The sequence below is a fragment of the Zootoca vivipara genome, chromosome 7 (assembly GCF_965207765.1).
Source record: "Zootoca vivipara chromosome 7, rZooViv2.hap1.1, whole genome shotgun sequence".
Classification (NCBI taxonomy): Eukaryota; Metazoa; Chordata; class Lepidosauria; order Squamata; family Lacertidae; genus Zootoca; species Zootoca vivipara.
The window spans coordinates 37,582,382-37,602,765 of record NC_142590.1 but is presented as its reverse complement, the minus strand read 5'-3'; the positions used below and the strand labels follow the sequence as shown (position 1 = coordinate 37,602,765).

At 41.0% G+C, this 20,384-nt stretch overlaps 1 protein-coding gene across 2 annotated transcripts in view; it reads right to left on the bottom strand.

Moving 5' to 3' along the window:
- The window catches only part of DAB1 (DAB adaptor protein 1), a 206,900-nt gene that overhangs the window by 14,647 nt on the left and 171,869 nt on the right, over window positions 1–20,384 (bottom strand). For both annotated transcript variants that reach the window (XM_088673999.1, XM_088673998.1), the window contains 3 exons: window positions 9,289–9,345; window positions 4,848–4,910; window positions 4,123–4,231 (listed from right to left, as the gene is read on the bottom strand). In XM_088673999.1, coding sequence (XP_088530125.1) covers window positions 4,123–4,231; window positions 4,848–4,910; window positions 9,289–9,345 — 229 coding nt within the window. The remainder of the gene's footprint in view (window positions 1–4,122; window positions 4,232–4,847; window positions 4,911–9,288; window positions 9,346–20,384) is intronic.

Genomic DNA, 20,384 nt, shown 5'->3' with positions numbered 1-20,384 from the left:
GGTTCAGAAGCTGTTGCTAGACTACATGCAAAACTTAATCTATTTTACTGAGACAGCATTTTCCAGTAGGTAAGAGAAAGAAGGGAGTGTTCCTAATGATGTTTTCTCTGCCCCTTTCTTCTGAATGGAAATCTTCTATATTACAATATATGCTCACTCACCCAGCCTATCACAGACCAGTACTTAGTTGAAACAAAAAAAAAAAATCCTTCCAGCAGGACCTTAGAGACCAATTAAGTTTGTTATTGGTATGAGCTTTCGTGTGTATGTACATTTCTTCAGATACCTGTATGCACACGAAAGCTCATACCAATGACAAACTTAGTTGGTCTCTAAGGTGCTACTGGATGGAATTTTTTTTTTATTTTGCTTCAACTACAGCAGACCAACACGGCTACCTACCTGTAACCAGTACTTAGTTGTAGCAGTACTTTGCTTCCAGTATTTCTAGCTTGACAAGCAGCTTTGGGAAACACATACACTTACTTTATTCTTGCATTTTCAGTAGGTAGATTAACAAAGCATATTGTCTTCACCTATTCTATACCTTAGTTTACATCTAAACCCTTTTCTTTCCATGTTGTCCGTTGCCCATTTATTACCCACAAATTTATCAAGGTAATTGCAATTATGTTTTTGAAATGACCATCTGCGTAGACCTCTGATTCCCCCCCCCTATTTATACTGGACACTAACTCCTTACTCACTGGATTTCAGCAGCTGCAGTTATAACACAAGAGCAGAAAAGGTATCTAGATATGAAGAATGCCAATCATATATCCGAGATTTTGAGTAACATGCAGAAGCTGGGAAAACTCACACAAACTGTATGCAGAAAGGTGAAAGAAGTATGGAAAAAACATTCGCACCCATTCTGCCCCAGTGCATGCATACAATCCCCCCTGGTCCAGACATATAACACCCCCCCCCCCTTCCTGGCATCTCTAGTCGAACAGGTATTGCAGGTTTTTGGAGCACTGCAGAAAGCCTACAAGACCTATTTGATCTGGCTGATTAAAATAGAGCATGCACATCATATAGAATTGTATTTCTGTCCCTCTGTGAGAGTAAAGGTCAGCAACCAAGCCCACACTACTGCTTTAGAAGGGTAGGAGACAGCTATATAAAGCAACACTTTGCCTCCCCTCCTCAGTTGTGTTTTGTCCTTCACCCAGCCACCTGCCCCTTTGGTGCAATGTCAGAACATTCCAGTTGCCAAAGATTTGTGGTGTTTTCCTCAAAGATGGGCCTAGGGCTTAATGGTCTCCTCCTACCTTTGTGAATTTGGTACCAGGGGTAGGTAAATATAATGAATATCCATACGCAAGTGCAATGTAGATTATACGAAGAAATGCACAAAAAGCAACACTAGTGCGTGCTCTGAAGCACTTGTAGAAGATAAAAGGAGTATCCTCCTACATAACCATTAAAATCTCAAAATAGGTAGGATTGTTAGGGGTCCTGAATAAATGACCCATAACCACAAGGATGGGTGTGTGTTACACAGGCAGAACTCCCTTGGCACAATGAAGACCATGAAGTAGGGAGATGGCTGATCCTCAGACCATTTGGGACCGGCGGTGATGGGAGGGAGTTTTGTCACCAGCATTTTTAGAAGCCATTGCAAAGACGTTAAAGTTATAGTTGATAAAAGTCTTTCCCCACTAAAAACCTAATCTGGTGTTCCATCTCATTAGCGCTGGGGTCCTGGTGCTATGATAACTCCATCATCTCTTTGAAACCCACTCACCCACCCCAATTACTATCATCTGTTTCCACTCTCCATGAAGCACACGTGCAATTGGCCTCATTAACCAACATTAATAGAAAAGAGCAGCCATGTGTGGTTAGCTTTCAAGTTTAGTTTTAGGTTTAGATAAGGTAGGACAGTGTTTGAATGTTTGTAGACCAGGGCTGCACTCCAAATGAAAGATGCCACTTCTTTTCTAAGAGATTTTCTTAAAATGTAGCCAAAAGATTCATTAGCTTGCAAAAACATTTTGTATGAAGGCCTAGTTTCAACATTTTACATACATTCACTTCTAATTCTTCTACGTTTACGTTTCAATTTTTGTCCACCCAGCACATCTTAAATTTCGTTTAGCTTCATAATTAGTGGCTCCCTCTCCTTAAAATCATGAGCTGGCTGGGTATACTAAAGCAGCATTAATATGTTATTCCCTTTTCTCATTTTAATGTTTACCCTACCTAGATTTTGACTTCTTTGTTTCTTTTCTTTTTTGCTATATGGAGATAAACAAGTTTTGCTGATGAGGCATGTACACAACAATAAGGTAGTCTTTATACCGCAAAAAAAAAACCAAACCCCACACATTTACTTTGCTATGGAAAGAAGAAGTTTTCTTGCTTTACGTTTCAAAGCCAGCTGTTAGCATGTCCACAGCTCTGAGTAGATAAAGCCAGGCTCATTCTGAATTTTTGTATGAGAGTGTTTCAAAACTTCACCCTATTTCATTTTCTCGACAATGGGATGTGTACGGTAACAAAATAAAAATAACACACAGAAGCGGAAAATGGGATAAGATTCAAACCACACCTGCAATCTGTTAGCAAATTATTATACAGGTAAATGTGCAAGTATGCAGATATAGCCTAATTGAACATCAAAGGAGCTGTGTGTTGTCCAGGCAGGAATGGCTGGCAGAGTGATGCTGCACTGCATCTCTTCTGGCAGTGGTGCTGCTACTGCTTACTGGGACAGTGCAGGACAAAGATCAGGGCTGCACAAGCACATCCAAACTCCTACACTGTCCCAGTAAACAGCAGAAATATCACCAATACACTGCACCAGCTACTTCTGCTAGCAATCGGGGACAGACTTCCTATGTCTGTATGTCCTTACCCTCTTCTTCTTCCTAGCAAAATCATGTAATATATGCATGTACATGCCTATGTACTTGCTTTGCACAATTTATTCCAGTCACAAAGTTTAATTTACTTGAAAGCAGAAACTAGAAATTTAGTGCAGACCACACACAGTTCTGGCTAATTCATACCTAACATTATAGTGGATTTCCGGTATTTTAAAGAGACAAACATACATTTTCATTTGTGTCATTTCTCCCAGATAAAGAACTACGTAAGCCAGGCACCCCCAAACTTTGGCCCTCCAGACGTTTTGGACTACAATTCCCATCTTCCCCAACCACTGGTCCTGTTAGCTAGGGATCATGGGAGTTGTAGGCCAAAACATCTGGAGGGCCGCAGTTTGGGGGTGCCTGACATAAGTGAAAGAGGGTTTAAGCAAAAGCAACTGCTCAACAATTCAGAGGTAGTAATGGGGAACAAATGTATTGTCTCTGTATTATTCCAAGTTTCAGAAATGACGTTAAGCTATCGTCACCGAAGAACAGTGAAAAACATAAATCAAACACCAGTCTTTTTTCTCCTGTGGCCACCGGAACTCCAGGAAAATCAAGAGAGAAAAGAAAGTGGCCTTGAGGAGGTCTTAACAGTAGCGTCTTAAGGTCATCAGGCGCCCTGGTGCAGATCCCTCGGGCGCCCCCCCCACCTCTTAAAAAAAAGGGAAAGCTCCGCTGCAGAGCGGAACAGGGTAGTAGTGCCCCTGCTCCACTCATTTACCTCTCTCCTCCAAGCGGCGCAGCTGGCGGGCGTCAAGGAGGAGGGAAAGGGAGGCCGCCGCGCAGCTCCCCCACTTGCTGGGGTGCCCCTCAGCGCCCCCCGGCACCCCGTGCCACTAGGGCCAATGGGCGAGCCGCCCCTGGGTCTTAAGCAGTTTGAGAAAGATCGCCCAAATGCCTTCAGAAGAATATGGAAGGATTTAGGAGCTGTTCACTGAATGAATAAAAAATGGATTGCCAAACTCTTAAGGTGTAAACTGTATCTACTGGGTTGGGGGACATAAATTAAATGCCTGATGTGAGGTGTTAATTTTATCTGTGATTTTATATCTGTAATATGTCATTCACTGCAGTCATTGATTAATGAGCAGGTATGCGGGAACTGGCACTAACTAAATTTACTAATTCATCAAGGGGCTAGAAGTTCTGATGTACAACAGAATAGCTCCCATTATAAGCCACATATGCCCAGACTGGCCTTTAAGTTCTCAAGTTATATAGCATGAGGTGGAAAACTCACCTGAGGGTACAGCAGCAGTGCTGTAAGGTACAGAACTAAATACATCTGCGCCAGCAGGAAGTGACTGGGATGAAGATGGGATAAAGGCATCACCTGGAGTTGCAGGGGTCTGTAAAACACGGCAAGATTAGAATGTGCTGATTAAACATACATGGGTGGCATCTCAGTTGTGGCTTCTGCTGCCAAGAACTGGCTCTACATCCTTTTCCCTAATTAAAAAAAGTGAGTGAGAGAGGAAAGCATGGGCTTTGGGGGGGGGGGTAATAAGAGAGGAGATGTAGAAGGGAGAGAGCAGCAGAAGGGTGGGGAGGGAAAACAGCAGCAACTAGAAACAGAATGGGAACCTGCATCAGGAAAATCTCTTATGATTTGTAATGTATTAAATAAAACTGAAAGTGTTCTTCCCCAGCTCCTAGGATATATGCTAATTCCTACAGCACCTGTTCTCTCCCACCCCCCATGGAAGGTCTAAGGCTGTGTGATATTAATAGCTTCACAGGGGATCAGTGTAAGCAATTAGTGCAGAAAAAGTAGAAAGGTAATGAGCAATTTTACATAGGGAAAAATTCAAACTGGGTAAAATGATTGCAAACCTTTTTGAAATTCTTTCAGCTTCAGTATGGGGCATTGTTAGTCATGAATATCTAAATGCATTATGCTGCTACAATAAGCCTGCTGAAAGTGGCATGTGAGAAAGAGGCAGGACATTTCTCTCCGGTACTTACAGGGGGGGAGGTTACATCAGGAGGAGTGGACATGTCCCCAAACAGCTCTAGTTGGGTAACAGCCTGCAATGAATTGCAAAAAGAAAGAAAGAAAAACATTTAGGCATGTCTCATCTCTTATCCACTGAGCAACACAGAAGCCAGTTTTGTAATGGAAAGCAAGAATAACTTCTCAAAACAATTTTTTACTCGCAATTTTTTGGGGGCCAGTCTGTGAGGCAAACCTGAACAAATGTCTGTCACTTCATTAATATCTCATTGGCACTCTAGAGATTAAAGGATTTAAAAATATATATATATATACATCCACAGATGGTGTGAAGAGGGAAATCTTTACACAGAACCACCTCCTAACCAGAAGATAGGATCAATCCCCCCCCCCTGCATTTCGTAGAAATTTCCTCCTCATAGAGGAAGAAATTTATCCAAAGGTTGCAACCCTCCTCTGGAGGAGATCATCCCACAAAGGATGCTATGTCCATATCATCCTCTCACCAAGTGAGCTGTAATCCATCGAATGGAACAGTTCCTACTGCCCTATGTTGTTGTTTAGTCGTTTAGTCGTGTCCGACTCTTCATGACCCCATGGACCATAGCATGCCAGGCACTCCTGTCTTGCACTGCCTCCCGCAGTTTGGTCAAACTCATGTTCGTAGCTTCGAGAACACTGTCCAACCATCTCGTCCTCTGTCGTCCCCTTCTCCTAGTGCCCTCCATCTTTCCCAACATCAGGGTCTTTTCCAGGGAGTCTTCTCTTCTCATGAGGTGGCCAAAGTATTGGAGCCTCAGCTTCACGATCTGTCCTTCCAGTGAGCACTCAGGGCAGATTTCCTTCAGAATGGATAGATTTGATTTTCTTGCAGTCCATGGGACTCTCAAGAGTCTCCTCCAGCACCATAATTCAAAAGCATCAACTGCCCTATAGGTATCTACTATTGACTCCTGTCATCTAAACCAGGGTGTTCTAGATACATTTCTTCCCAAGGAAGGTTGTTTAAAGGCATCAACAAGTGTTCCCCCCCCCCCACTAATAATTTACATCCTTCAGGCATTTCATTTGCATTAATCCCAATCTCTGGGATGAACTGTTGGGACAAAGGTGGCAGAACCAGCTCCTAAAAACCTATGAGAAATTAGCTGCATTTGGCAAAGAAGGAAACATTTTTTTATTTTTTTGCAGAGTGCCAGGAAGGAAGATTGTCCCTGTGGAAGGTATTTCTTGTTTCTGAACACACTGTGCAATAATAAAATATTTTGGTCATTTTGATACATTTTTCTGATTATTTTCTGCATTCAGTCCCTCTGTCCGCCTGCCCCCCTTTCTGGCAGCCTGCCTCCATCATCATAAATGCCTGTCCCACTTCAGGCTGCCACAAGCATATTATGCATAGGTGTGCTGAATATGCATGAAGAAATCCAGGTTGTGGAGCTAAAATCATGCTGCTGATAATGCCATATTAAATCTGGGCTCCAGTTGCAAGATTTGGACTTTATGGGCATTGGATTTGAACGTGGAGCTGCTTCACGAATAAAACGACCATTTATGGACACCCAGCAACTCCAGAGGCAGAACCAGCCAGTCTTCTCAAGCCAATCTTATGATTAACCATTAAATAATGTATGCTGTACTGCTCTGTTATTTCATTACTGGGACTCTCATGAACTTCACAGAGCCTTACATTCAAATCAGCATTCAAGCAGAGCTTTAGAGGTGTTCAATGTGCAAGCTAACTATTATGCTCAAGAAGTTACAGTCTCTAACATTATGCCTTCCAAGCTTGGAGTTTCTGCCTACTTATGAACAAATTCTACAAAAAGGATGTTAACTACCTGAGCTTGAAGGAACTCCAATTAAAGGCCCTCAAAACTGAAAGTGAACTGTGTTGTCTTAATTTGAAGGAAAGGGGACTAGCTATTCCACATGTAAATGTAAGAAAGGCAAGACAGATTTTCAGATGCTTGATTTGAAAGCATTTGGTCCTGTAAAATTTAATCATTTAATAAGATATCATTTTAAAGGTGTCCCTTTTGTTGCAAAAAAAGTTGTAAACCAATCCATTCTTTGTTTGACATGCCTGCTTTAAAAGATACTTCCAGAAGGAAATTCTTTCCTAATTATCACTGGTAGATTTTTTTTTAGCTTCTGCAAGGCAAAGGTGCTCTGATAAAACTGTGCTTCTTGGTAATCTTTAATTTTATGACAGCTTGGGAACTAGAGAATTATTTTGGGATGGACAGGTACACCCACCCACCCTACGATCAAGTAGGTTATAAGACAATGATGGAAGAGAAGTATTGATGGTAAACATTCCCTTTGTATAGCATACATTGGAAATACTTCACAGATTTTGAATTAAGTTATCCCTGGTCATTACAAGAACATCTACCAATAATTTAGAAAGCAAAACAGATTAGGTGAAACTCAGTTTTCTGTGTTTTTGAGTTGCATACTGTTGTCTCACAGTGTCCTAGCGTACTCAACTTTCAACTGGGCTTGCGAATAAGGCACACCATTTGAGACTGTCAGTGTAATTGCAAAGTGAATTATTGGACATTCACAGAATGATGCCAGGAAAGGAAGATATGATAAACTGATGAACAATTTGAGGAGGTGCATTAGCATGCAAATAGTGAAGCTGATCAAAATTAATTTGGCTAATATAAATAAATGATCTCTTTAGAAGCTAATAATTTTCTTTGAAAGAGCATATTTGAATTTGATTTACTAGAACATTTTCCGTGATGGCTGCATATTGAAAAAGTGCCTCTACAACTATGGGAATTAGGACAGCTCTTTAGAGGAAGTGTTTTTTTTAATAAAAAAAATAAATGCTTTTAAATTATCCTTACCAGGCTAACAGGCACATCTGCTTTTGGAGGCAATTGTGTGTGGGGTGTTGCACATATGAACTGGTCAACAGATACCCAAAGCAGCAGGTGCAGATCTACAAACTGACCTCATGACTACATCATCCAGCCTTATCTTTGTTTTTTTCCCTCTATTTTTCCTTGCTCCCCCACCCTATTTCGTGTAATATCTTTTCTGATAAACGGTTCTGGAGAACTTTAAAGCTTGAAACACTTTTGTGTCATTTCGGTTGGTTCTACTAAAGATACTGTTCAACTGTGGATATGGGAGTTAAAAATTCAAAACATTCAAGTGTTTTCTCAAGTCTAGGCTAACCATACCCTTTTCTGTGGGCTTTTCCTCAGATGACTTCACCTCTGGATGTTCCACCCCGATAGTAATGCACAAAAATCTGTGGATTTTTTGTTTTGTTTTTTGCAACAGCTTTTAAAATTTTAGTGAGCAGAAACAAAGTGGTGCAAATGAGGTTGCCATACAGCGAAAGGAGTGTAGGAGGATAACTGATTAGCATAAAACCCCATCCCCACTGTGCAATCATTCATCACAATGCATAATTTTAATTTGAGCTGATTGAAGCACTATAACTCCTTCTCTCACACACTCTGCAATGGAAACACTGTGAGTAAAGCGCATCACAGGTGCAGGGTTTTTCTATATCTGCAAGAATCCTAAGTGTATATCTGTTGGTAATTAAATATTTAATGATATTTAAAGCATTTGTGTCTCACCCTTCAGGTGTACATGCACAACTCAGGGAAGCAAACAACATGTAACATCATGCTGCCTGTACAAGGGAAACATTTGCATTATTTGCACTCTGTCACCAGTGCCAAAGAATCTCCATACCTTACATGCTGCTGCTGCTGCTACTGCAAACCGCTTGTTAATGTGGAACTTGCTAGATGCAATTTGTATAGGAAAATTACTTAAGATTTCATATTTTAGAAATTTAAATATCTAATATACAAAGGAAACTCTGAGAAAGAAAATATGGGACTAGCTAGAGTTTCTTTTACCCCGTTATATATTTGCTGTGATGAAAAGGCAGCTGATGTATGACACACATATGAATGAGTTGTGCTTTTTTAAAAGATTTTTGTCGTCATTTCTTTGTGCAGAGAAAGGGAACTCTAAATGGTAAGTGGCAGAAATTTTGGAGAGACCGTTCACCACTGTGGAGGTGACAAATATGCTAGAAGGTGTCTGTAATTTTACCTCATATCTCTAACTTTTGACTTGCTTTGTCTTTGGGACTGTGTCTGGGGCTTGCCTTGGATGGAAGGCATTACTAGGGAAAGACCCTGTCCATTTTCTGCTTTAGAACTACAGGTCAGACTCAAAAACAGCTTCTTCTCAGGGTTTCTGAAATTTCAGCATGTTCAAATTTCACAAGCTGTTTGAGTAACACTGTGTGAAAGACAGATAAAGTGTTAAATATATGGATTATAATCAAACATTTGTGCTTTCTGCCAGCATCTTAAGAGCTTGTAGTAACTGGCACTAATCTCCGTTTAGTCATACTCTGCTAACTAGTTTGGTGAGTTCATCTATTTCTACAGAGAATGAGCTTACCTGAGTGACTCTACCAAGATTTTCATCTATGTCCAACAACAGGCTTCCATTCTCCAGCTGTAATGCATGATTGATGAAAATGAAAGTGAATGATTTATGAAAATGACATGTTCTACTGAGCACAACAATGATGACTTCAGCAATTATTGATTTTACTTCTGAACAAGAGCTATTTTATAGTTTCCTGGTCAGATGCTTTTGCTAGCCTCAATGATTATATACATACTATAAGTTTTCATGGTTATATTGTACAAAGAAACAGAACCCAGCGTGGGGAAGTGAAAATGAAGGGTTGGGAATATCCATTTAAGAAAAACCACAGTTCTCAGTGGCTTCCCTTGAGTTCTCTGGGCTGTGTACGTGGACTATAATATGGGACATTGAGGCAAGGGGTGTCTAGGGTGAGGATGACTTCCACCTCTACTGTGTCCTACATTATTTTTCCTCATATATGAAAATGGTCAACATTCGTTCATAAGAGAAAAATAAATCCTTGCAGCTGAACACATTACAATGGACAGAAACACCACCCATTGCCTATAGTTATAGGGATGCCAAGGGAACCACACTAACCATTGGATTTCACCATTACTTTCTCTGAGCAAAATCACTTCTCTATCAGGGAAGGAAAAATAAAGTTCCAGAATGAATCAAAAAGTCCCTTCAAAATGAACCAGGCAGCCCTTTTGTATTTTCTGAATCTGGAGAAAAGCTCTACAACAGACTTCCACAATCTGGTGCCCTCTCGGTGTTTTGAACAGCAACTTCCACCATCCCTAGTCATTGGCCAAATCCTAGAGAAGAGACTTCCTGGTTTATTTTTAAGATGTTCTGGGGTGTCCCAGGGCTTTCAGGAATGTAGGTTTTTCTCACAACTTTGGCTTCCCTCATAAGCTAACAATACTGAAAGGCAGGAAGAGGCTCATATCTTCCAAAGCAATTACTTTGAATTGTGGCTTCACATTTTGCTTAATAGCTTTCATTCAAATGGGGCTAGAGATTTACTTTAAAAAATAATAATGCCAGGGTCCCTTTATTGGTTGTGGGCCCAGTACAGATAGCCCCTGAACTCCACCTCCCATCTCAATGGCCCCAGTCAGCATTTGTGCATCTATAAGCTGTCAGTTGGCCCAGTGCACCATTTCGGATTAATTTTCCTTTTGCTCTCCTGCCAGCAGGAGAATATGTAGCCACTACTTATGGACTCGCTTTAAGAAAGGCCTTCAAAACTTAACCAGCACATGACTTCAGAGAAGCATGAAGGCAGAGATGCAGTAATAGATTACTTTGCCACAAGTCATGTACATTTTCAGAATCTAAAACAAATTATCTTTTTTTCTTGGGACAGGATTCATCTTGTTTCTCCTCCTCCTGAGCATCACTCCAGCTGTCCTCAAAATTCTTCACTGCTGTCACGCTGAGTCACGCTGTGCCCTCAGCTGCCTTGCTGAACCAACACAGATTGCTCTTATGAAGCTGTCTAGAGAAACAGCAACAGCGTAACATTGGAGAAACATGTGTGCGGCGTTCAACAGACCATTAGCAACAACCTGATTGTGCTATGGCAGGACCTCCCAGAAAATAGTTGCCTGCCATGTCACTGCATGTCCCAAGTGCCCAATTATCATGGAGCACTTGGGCTGTATCCTCCATCAGTTCTTGTTCTGCATCACTTGCCGCTGAGGAGATGCTTCCTAAGGGTGAGCCATTAGTGTCTATTAGACCGTGGAAAAGTCTTCAGCGGAGACTTCACAGGACTACACTGCTCTAACTGGGGGCAAATATTTGGCACCGTTTGTCTGTCTTTCCTTAGACGTTTCAATACAAAAGGTCTCTCCAATTAGAGCAAACACTCCTGTACCCCCCACCTGCTTCTTCCTAGCGTGCTGCAGAAACAACCGGCAGCATAGCAAGACGTTAGATCGCTTGATCTTTCTGTATAATTGCAGCCTTTGTGGATTTCTCTCTGTGTGTTAAAACGTAAAGGCTGCTTCTAATTACTTGAAAATCTGTCTCATCACAGATCAAAACATACACACACATACCCCACAGCTCAGTCAGTGAAGAACACACAAGCCAGTTGCCTGAAGGGGTGGGGTGGGGGGATAGCAGAAACCCTCCTACCAGGAAGGTAGTAAGCCTTCCAACAACCATTGTATCTCCTCCAGAGGTTGCAAATGTTTCAACCTGATGTTTAAATTAAAAGGCACCTGCTTGGGTTTTTTAAGCCTCTCCATTGCCATGGCATTTGTCACTTGGTAGAAGGAAAAAGACAAAATCATATTTGTTTTTTAAAATAAAAAAATTGTAGGAGGGTAGTGAAACAGCAGGATACAATGTAGAGTCTACCTGTGTTATGTTCATTGAGAAACAGGCACGGGGGTGGGGGGAGGAAGAGATGAGGTTGTATCGCATGCTAATCCTACTCATCTAATAGACCAACTGAAGTTAATGGATACAACTAACTTAAGTTCATTAAGTTCAATGGGTCTAAGTATGGCAAGCATTAGATAAAATCCCGGGGGTCTTGGATTCTTCACCTTCATATTTGACAGACAAAGCAAACAGTTTAGGCAATTAGTACATTTCAATTCCAAATAGCCATTCTCTTTTGAATTCCTCCTGCTGCTAATCTGGTGCTTGTTTTTCATGATATTCTATCATGTGTGTGCCTTATTTTACAATCTGCCTCTTGAGCATGTCTCATTCAGTCCAACGGAGGTTGTATAGAATTGATTTCTGATGAATTTTGCCCAATATATTTAGGTCTGCAAACCGCCTAGGAATGTATTCTCAGGAATCATTTATTCCTGGCATTAAGTCTCCTTTGTGCACCCACTGTTAATATTAGCAAATGCTCTGTGGGAGGCCTCCAAGCCTTAGAATAGTTTATTAAGCAATTAATGAAGTTTTTAATTCTTAAAATCTTTGCAGCAGGAAACGTTTGAGCAAATCATAAAAAATATCACTGTCTTGACCTAATGGATAGAGATGCTGCTTCAAAAATCTAATAAAGTAGTTAATTGCTTTGTCTCTCATCTCTATAATGCATTATTAAAAAGCCTTCTCAAAACTGACACATCTCAAAAATGCAAGCTCGGGAAGCTGAGAACAAGGCTCTCTCGTCTCTATTGTAAATCATTCCTGAGCTGCCAGGGGACTCCCACATTGGTGTGTGTGTTTGATCAGAAACTGCCTGAAGAAGTGCCCTGCTGGCTTAGGCCAGTGGCCCATTTAGTCCAGCATTGTCTTCTCACACTTTCTTAGTGATGCCTAGCAGAAGCCCACAAGCAGGACATGAGGACAACAGCATTCCCAGCAACTACCGGTAGTATCCAGAGGTATACTCCTTTCAACAATGGACATGGAACACAGCCAATACCCACTGATAGTCCTATTTTCCAATAATTTGTCTAATCTTCTTTTTTAAGCCATGGAATTTTTTTGTTGCTATGCACTGCATGAAGAAACACTTCCTCTTGTCTGTTCCGAATCTTCCAACACTTAGCTTCATTAGATTACCCTAATTATTATGGCAGAGAAAATTTTCTCTAGCTACTTTCTTCACACAATGCATAATTTTCTACACCTCTATCCCTTTTCTCCTTACTTTTTCTCTAAACTAAATAGCCCCAAATGTTGTAAGGCTTTTGAAAGTACAAGTACATTGTGGCTACTGGATCGCCCCTATCCATATGCTTAGTGACACTCTCAACAAATCCTAAAAGGATAGTTAGATGGGACTTACACTTGCAGAAGCCATGCTAGTTGTTCTTCAGCAAGGCTTCTTCATCGGCTTGCTTGGTAATTCTAGCATTAATAATGCTTTCCACCAGCTTTCCTGGAACAGACGTTAATCTAACCAGATTGTAATTTCCCAGAAAACCCCATCACTACCTGACCTCTTTGTAAAAATTGGTCTTACATTGGCTATTTCTCCAACACAGAATAGCTTAGGGACAAGTTGCACTTTCATTGAAGGTCAGCAATTTCACATTTAAGTGAAATTCGTCTTGGGTGTCCTCTGGACCCAATTTCATTATATATCGTCAATATTACTTTATTTTTGTTTAGAATATTTAAGATATTTTATATGGCTTATTTTTTGCTTGTGTTAATGACTAAACCCAAGCAGTATCACTATGCTTTGTTTCAAGGCCCACGAAGTAGGGACTGAATCCATAGTTTGGAGCTGGTTTATGAATCTTGGCTTGCTTTAACCACAGTTTGTTGTTACTTCTGAACATAGGTTGGTGAGGGCTGCTTAGAAAGTTCTCATTAGCGCAGTGAGTGTTATGAGTGAAGTGTGTTATTTTGTTATAAGTTTCCTTTGTATTCCTCACACAGTTTTCAAATCCATCACTTCCAGATGAATGTCCAGGTTAGGTCAGCTAGCCACTGCTAATTATTTTCAAATTGTAGCTTAATGTATTTATAAGCAAGTGTTCACATTAAAATCTTTCAACGTTGAACACAATTCATTCAAGGAACATTAAGCATTCCACCTCACTTGTTGACTAGCTTCAAAAGAAGAACTTCCTCAGATAATCAAAATGCGTATTGAGCCATTTAAGTTTATTCTACTCAACTTGATTTTTGTAGTCAAGTTAATTCAAAACTCCTCTGTGATGTGTTTGTTTACCTTAAATAGGAATCTCATTAAATAGTATGATTTACAACAACACAACACCTAGAAGTCTTTGTAATGTCTTTCCTGACTTAATTCCCTAAGGCTGTTTGACTCATCTAGGCATTTATGTGCACCTCATGAAATGCTAGGTATGGTAAAGGGACCCTTGACCATTAGGTCCAGTCATGACTGACTCTAGGGTTGCAGTGCTCATCTCACATTATTGGCCGAGGGAGCCGGCGTACAGCTTCCAGGTCATGTGGCCAGCATGACAAAGCCGCTTCTGGCGAACCAGAGCAGCACATGGAAACGCCGTTTACCTTCCCGCTGTAGCGGTTCCTATTTATCTACTTGCATTTTGCCGTGCTTTCGAACTGCTAGGTTGGCAGGAGCTGGGACCGAGCAACGGGAGCTCACCCCGTTGCAGGGATTTGAACCGCCGACCTTCTGATCAGCAAGCCCTAGACTCTGTGGTTTAACCCACAGCACCACCTGGGTCCCTAATGAAATGCTACCTTATCATAATTTTATATAGCTTATTTGTTTGTTTTTAAATAAAAATGACCATAGGATTGTTAGGCATGGCGTAACTTTTGACTTGGTTGCAGCCAATTTATCTGTATTTGGCCCGATAATGTGAGTGAATAAGGTAGCAAGCTTATTTAAATGGGTAAAATACAAATGCAGGCTAAGTTACGAGGTAAGGTGAAGATAATACTCTGAAATCAACAGAAAACATGTTAAAATGCAGGCATTTTAGAGGAAATGCACTCTGGTTTTTATGAAAGGTATTTGGAAACAAGCAAGAACAAACTTCCAGGCTGCAAGCCTATAGTCACTTGGGGGATGCCCAAGGAATATAGGATTTGTCAGATCTTCCTTTCCAATGGTGAAAACACCCTCTGTATTGTGGAAAGGCATCTGCACCCACTGCCCTTCCAATGTTGGAGGCATGTCATGAGATGCTCCAGAATTCTCACAATCCTGACACATCCTTCAAACAGGAAGCATAGTAGCATAGCATAGGAAAAACATTTCTCCCTTCTTCTGCCTTGCTGGAATGAGCCCAACACACACACACCTTTGCCTACCCTTTATACCACTTTAGTCAAGGGGTGGTCTGCTTAAGCACGATACTTGATTGTTGACCCCTAGTTCTATGAATCTCATTACACAGAACATTATGCAAATATGAAAAAAAAACTCAAATCCAAAACAAAAGTGTAATGCTTGCTGTAAATGTTCAGAGTTATATGGTATTGTTAATTATCTGTTTAGAGATTTCAAGAATGAAAGCTTGTTTTTTCCTCCTCCTAGAAACAGTTCATTGGTTAACGAGAAAGGGTAATCATACTGCTGCACATACATACATACATATAAATATGCAATCATAGACACGCCTCTTACAAAGTTGAGCCACATTATTCATGTCCATAAGAGCAGACACAGCATGTTTACCAGTGATATTCAACATGGACTAGTAGACCCCAGGACTTACGTTATGGAGAATGAATATGTCCTCTCACTTTACAGGTTGCACCCACAGTAAAACTTGCCCTTCTTTGGCAATGCTGCTGGGAAGGATCCATTTTTGTTTTCCAAGACCTCAGAAGTTGAGGAGAGAGCAGGGAACCCTATGCCCATTTTACTAAGGTGGGATTAAACTGACAAATGTTTCCCTAAACTGGCAGGAAAACTCTTTTTCAAATCCTGTAATAGTTTGCAACTCGCAAAAACAAGAGAGGCTATTTAAGAAAGTACCATTGTTCTCTACTGAAGAGCTAAAGGTATAAATTTTCTGAGTGAACATGCTTGGTGGGATGGGAGATCATGTGAATTATAGCTAAACACATTGATTTAAGATGAATCCCCCCTCAAAAAGAAAGAAAGAAAAGGCTCTCAGTAATGTTTTTTGCTAGAACCCCCTCAACAAAAGGAGACAAAAACTATTCCATCAGTGTTGGTCCAATATGGGAAGGCAGAAACAGGCTCTCCCCACTCTCTGGGATATCAACAATGTTTCAGGCCATGTGCAGACAGTGGGAGAAATGTTTGCTTCCCTGTAATGTGGCATCTATTAGTTTATGCACACAGCAGTACGTGGTTTTCCAAGAGGGAAAAGCATAGTACTACTTCTGGTACAGATGCTCTGCATCACATCCCTACACCTCTGTTTGCAACATGCTTTTGCGCTAGCTATTTGAGATGGTTGGAAAGCACCCTTCAACACTTTTCTGGCGGTATGGGAACTAAATTAACATAAAATTAACATAAAAAACAAACTGTACATTTTAAAGGAGAATTTTGATAAAGTTACAACTTTTATTATGTTTTTGGAATATTAATAGAGGAAAGATGCTTGCTTTCAGAGACAGGTGCAGGGGCTCTATGAGTTAGAGGCAGCAGCAGTAATTTGAGAATAAAAATGAATCAATTTAAAGAGAATAATGTAGCAGTAACAGACATAATTTTCTTAATTAAAAGGTCTTACTGACAAAGTGTCTTTTTTCAATTATGTTTTTTTTCCCCTGGTCTGGGGGCCTCTTTTGGACTTGTTGCTAGTGGTAGTGTTGCAATACTCAGCAATTGCAACATAGCTGGGATTTTGCAGTACAGTAATACCTCGGGTTACGAACGCGATCCGTTCCGGAACGCAGTTCGTAACCCGAATAGTTCGTAAACCGAACGCAATGGGCGCCGCCATTTTGCGCATGCGCAAAGCGCGATTTTCATGCTTTGCACATGCGCAGATCGCGCGCGCACCGCTTCTGCGCACGCGCGCGGGGCGAAAACACTTCCGGGTTTGCGCAGTTCGTAACCCGAACTGTTCGCAAACCGAGGTGGTCGTAACCCGAGGTACGACTGTACCTTTGTTTTCTCCCTTGGATTGTTATATGAACCAGGAGAGGAATAATTGGTGGAACATTCCAATAGGAAACATTACACTAATCAGTGATAGAATTGCTCCAGGAGATGCGACTATGCAATTTGATAACATTTGTAATTTTTTTAGTTTGCAATATTGTAGCATTTATAGCCTTGACATTCCTGCACTTTGCAAAAGTATCAAGTGAGGGAGAAGGATTCATTGTTGAAACACACTGACGGCGTATTGATGTCCCAAGCAGAAAGTTAAAGAGGATTTGCACATCACAATAAACACAGGACAGCAGTGATGAGTTCTCCTGTTCTGAAACATGCATTCGGATTTACCATATGCACCAATGTATCCATGCTATATTTGTCCCTACCCCAATCTACACTATTTGTTCTTATTGGTAAGATAGAAATGTGAAGACAAAGGTAATGTGACCCTAGAAATTCAGTGAAGGAACATATTATGTAAGAAATATTAATGTTTCCAGTGCAATTTCTATAGCTGAGAAGTATTTCATTCATAAAGACATCTTCATCTCACAACTGCCATCTAGCAAATACTATATATGCTCAAGGAAAAAAATAAATGCAACATTAATGCAATTATAAAATGTCTGGATGGAATTGTGGAAATAGGTCTCCCGCCTTGCTTAAGCAAGCTGCACACATTGCTAGAGGGCAGTGCCTGCAGATGCTCCCCCGAATGCCATCTGGATACTACTTTTGAATCCAAGGTACAAGAAAAACATACCAAGGTACATTTAATAATACGACAGGGCAGCAAGGCTCATCAAATGCACACCACATACAGTGATATGTGTGCATTGCTAGAAACAACCTAACAACATTCCATGAAAACATATAGAGCATGACACAAAGTTGATAACATAGGTTGCAAAGAAGGCAGCAGCAGCAGCTGCATGTTGACTGCTTACAAATGCTTCTGCTACAATGGTGTGATTCTGCACTGAGACAAACACTTTTCACCTTTGCTACTCAAGCCTTGCCATTTATGATCACCAGAGTTCCCATGACAAATTGTACTAATATCAAGAAAAATAAATAAACTATGCTTCCAGGGCCGTCTCAAGCACGTCGGGCGCCCTGGCTCCGTGGTGTGGAGATTGCTCCGGCGCCCCCCGCAGCATGGTTTCCACGTAGCTCTGCCGCGCGACGCCCCCCTACCGGGCTGGCGCCCCACACCACCCAGACTACCCCTAGAGCCGGCCCTGTATGCTTCTAGCCCTACAAGTGCATCCGTAACATGGGGTTCATTCTGTATCTCTTGCTGGGTGAAACATCTACACACACACACACACACACACACCATCTTTATTTTAAATAAACTAATAAAAAAATCATTTAAAAGTAGATCACTTTCTTTTTTGCCTGGCAAAACCAAATTCTCCTGGTCTGTTAAAACCCTCTTTAGTATATAGCTTTGGTATCTTCTGTGTGGAAGCCCACTTGCACCTACAAACTACTGGCATTTTCAGTCAGTTTCTTATTTGAAAACATTGATTTAAGAGTTGAACATCCAGTGAATACAGAAATCTAGACCTGGATAAGTTTTCAGAACTATGGTTTAAACTAAAATTTCACTGGTTAAATCTACAGTACTTAAACATTTTGTAGGCAGAAGCTTCCACTCATTAATTTCAATGGGGCTTCTGCAAGAAAGCTTCCGTTGGATTTTGACCCAAATGCTAAGAGAGTAGTTAAGGGTTAGTCTTACTTACTAAAAGCAGGTATGAGATTAAATTTAATGATCTGCTTTGAATTATACATAAAGGGGAAATCTCAAAATAGTATGAGTGGTGCCTGTTCATGCAACAGGGTGTCTGCTTTTCCTTCTTCATCCTGCAGCCCTATGCATGCCCCCCACCCTCCAAAAGAACTGCCCTGGAAACTCTGGATAGGGGCCCACTGTTGCCCAGATTTCCACTGCACAAGTGAGAAGACATCACTGGATCTAAGTGCATCTTTGTGTGTAAGCAATCCTGACTAGTCTTTTGCAACCAAGCAAACAAATGCAACATTAAAATTTGGGATGCTTAGAAATTATACATGAACAGATTGTTGTTATTGGTCCCAATTTAAGCTCAAAATTTGTGAAGCTCATTGCTAACACCAACCCTGACATTCCAACCCTGACATTCACAAACCTTCACCTGATTATTGTGAGTCATCGAATACCAAGGAGAATCCATGGAATTACTGACTTGCTAGCCATACTGAGTTTTCCTCCACGATCTTTAGTATCCAAATTGGCTTTCGTATTTACATTAGTAAAAATATTTTTGTGACTTGTAGCTCTGAGTAACCACTTGTACACCTACATACATCCATGCACATATACTGGTATTTGTATATTTTAACAAATGTGAATACAGTGGTAACTCGGTTTACAAACAGTCCCGTTTACGAACGCCTCCGTTTATGAACGCCGCGGACCCGGAAGTGTTTACATCCGGGTTCTGCGGCGTCGGATGCGCAGATGCGATCTGCGCAGCTCGCGCATGTGTGCGCAGAAGCGCTCTATTGGTGCTTCGCGCACACGCAGAAGCCTACCTTCGGGGAGCAAATGCCTCCGTTTACTAACGCCTCCGTGGAACGGATCGCGTTCGTAAACCGAGGTTCCACTGTAACTACTATTACTTCTACTACTGCTGTATAAGAATGCGACAGAAGCACAGCTTGAGTGGAATTAATCTTTCTGAAAGCCTACACCCATTCAAATCATAACTGATGTGGGCTGAGTCCTAATATCCTGATTTGCAAACAGATGACACCTACTCTGCCCAGGGATACATGACTAATCAATGGCAGGCAATGGGGGATTGTGGAAATGCAGTAGGGATACATCTTTATATAGCACTGTGATGAGTTGTTTGAAAGCCTTCATAAAATTGTAAACAGATAGTTTGGACATGTTGATGGGAAGATTAGGTTTTATTGTGACTTGAGTGACAGGCTTAGTGAAGGGTATTTACGGTTTGCCTCCTGTTGCTAAAAACACCATGACAAGCAGAACCTGACATGTGTGCATAATGGGAAGGCTTGGGGGGGGGGAATTGTAAGAAAAATAGCTCATTAAGAAGCTTGTATTTCAGCAAGCTTCATTTTCACATGCTGAGAAAACTGCAGCATTGGGGAGCCACTTGGCAAAGGCTGATTTACTCACATGCATTCCCAAAAGACTAAGTGGGAAGCTCTGTCCAAAAGTGGCAGGGAGGACTGGTCAACATCAATATCAAAACAGGAAGGAAGGAAAGGAAAGGAAAGGAAAGGCATAATGTGGTCCAGCATTCATACTCAGCAGAGACACCAAATTAATTTTGCAGAATACAAATGCGTGTAGCTGTTATACACAATTTATTTTCACTCTCCAATTTCTACCCAGCAGATTAATTATGATGTCCATATGCAGCAGGAGAACAGGAAAATAGCCTTGCCAAGGCTGCTTTCCCCAAAATGAAAATGAACTGTCTTACATCAGCCGCAGTGTTATAAAGTACAGTGAATTAGAAAGAGGAGAGAATAAGGAAACACTTCTCTGTTGTTAAAGTCATTTAGCCAAAGTCATTTA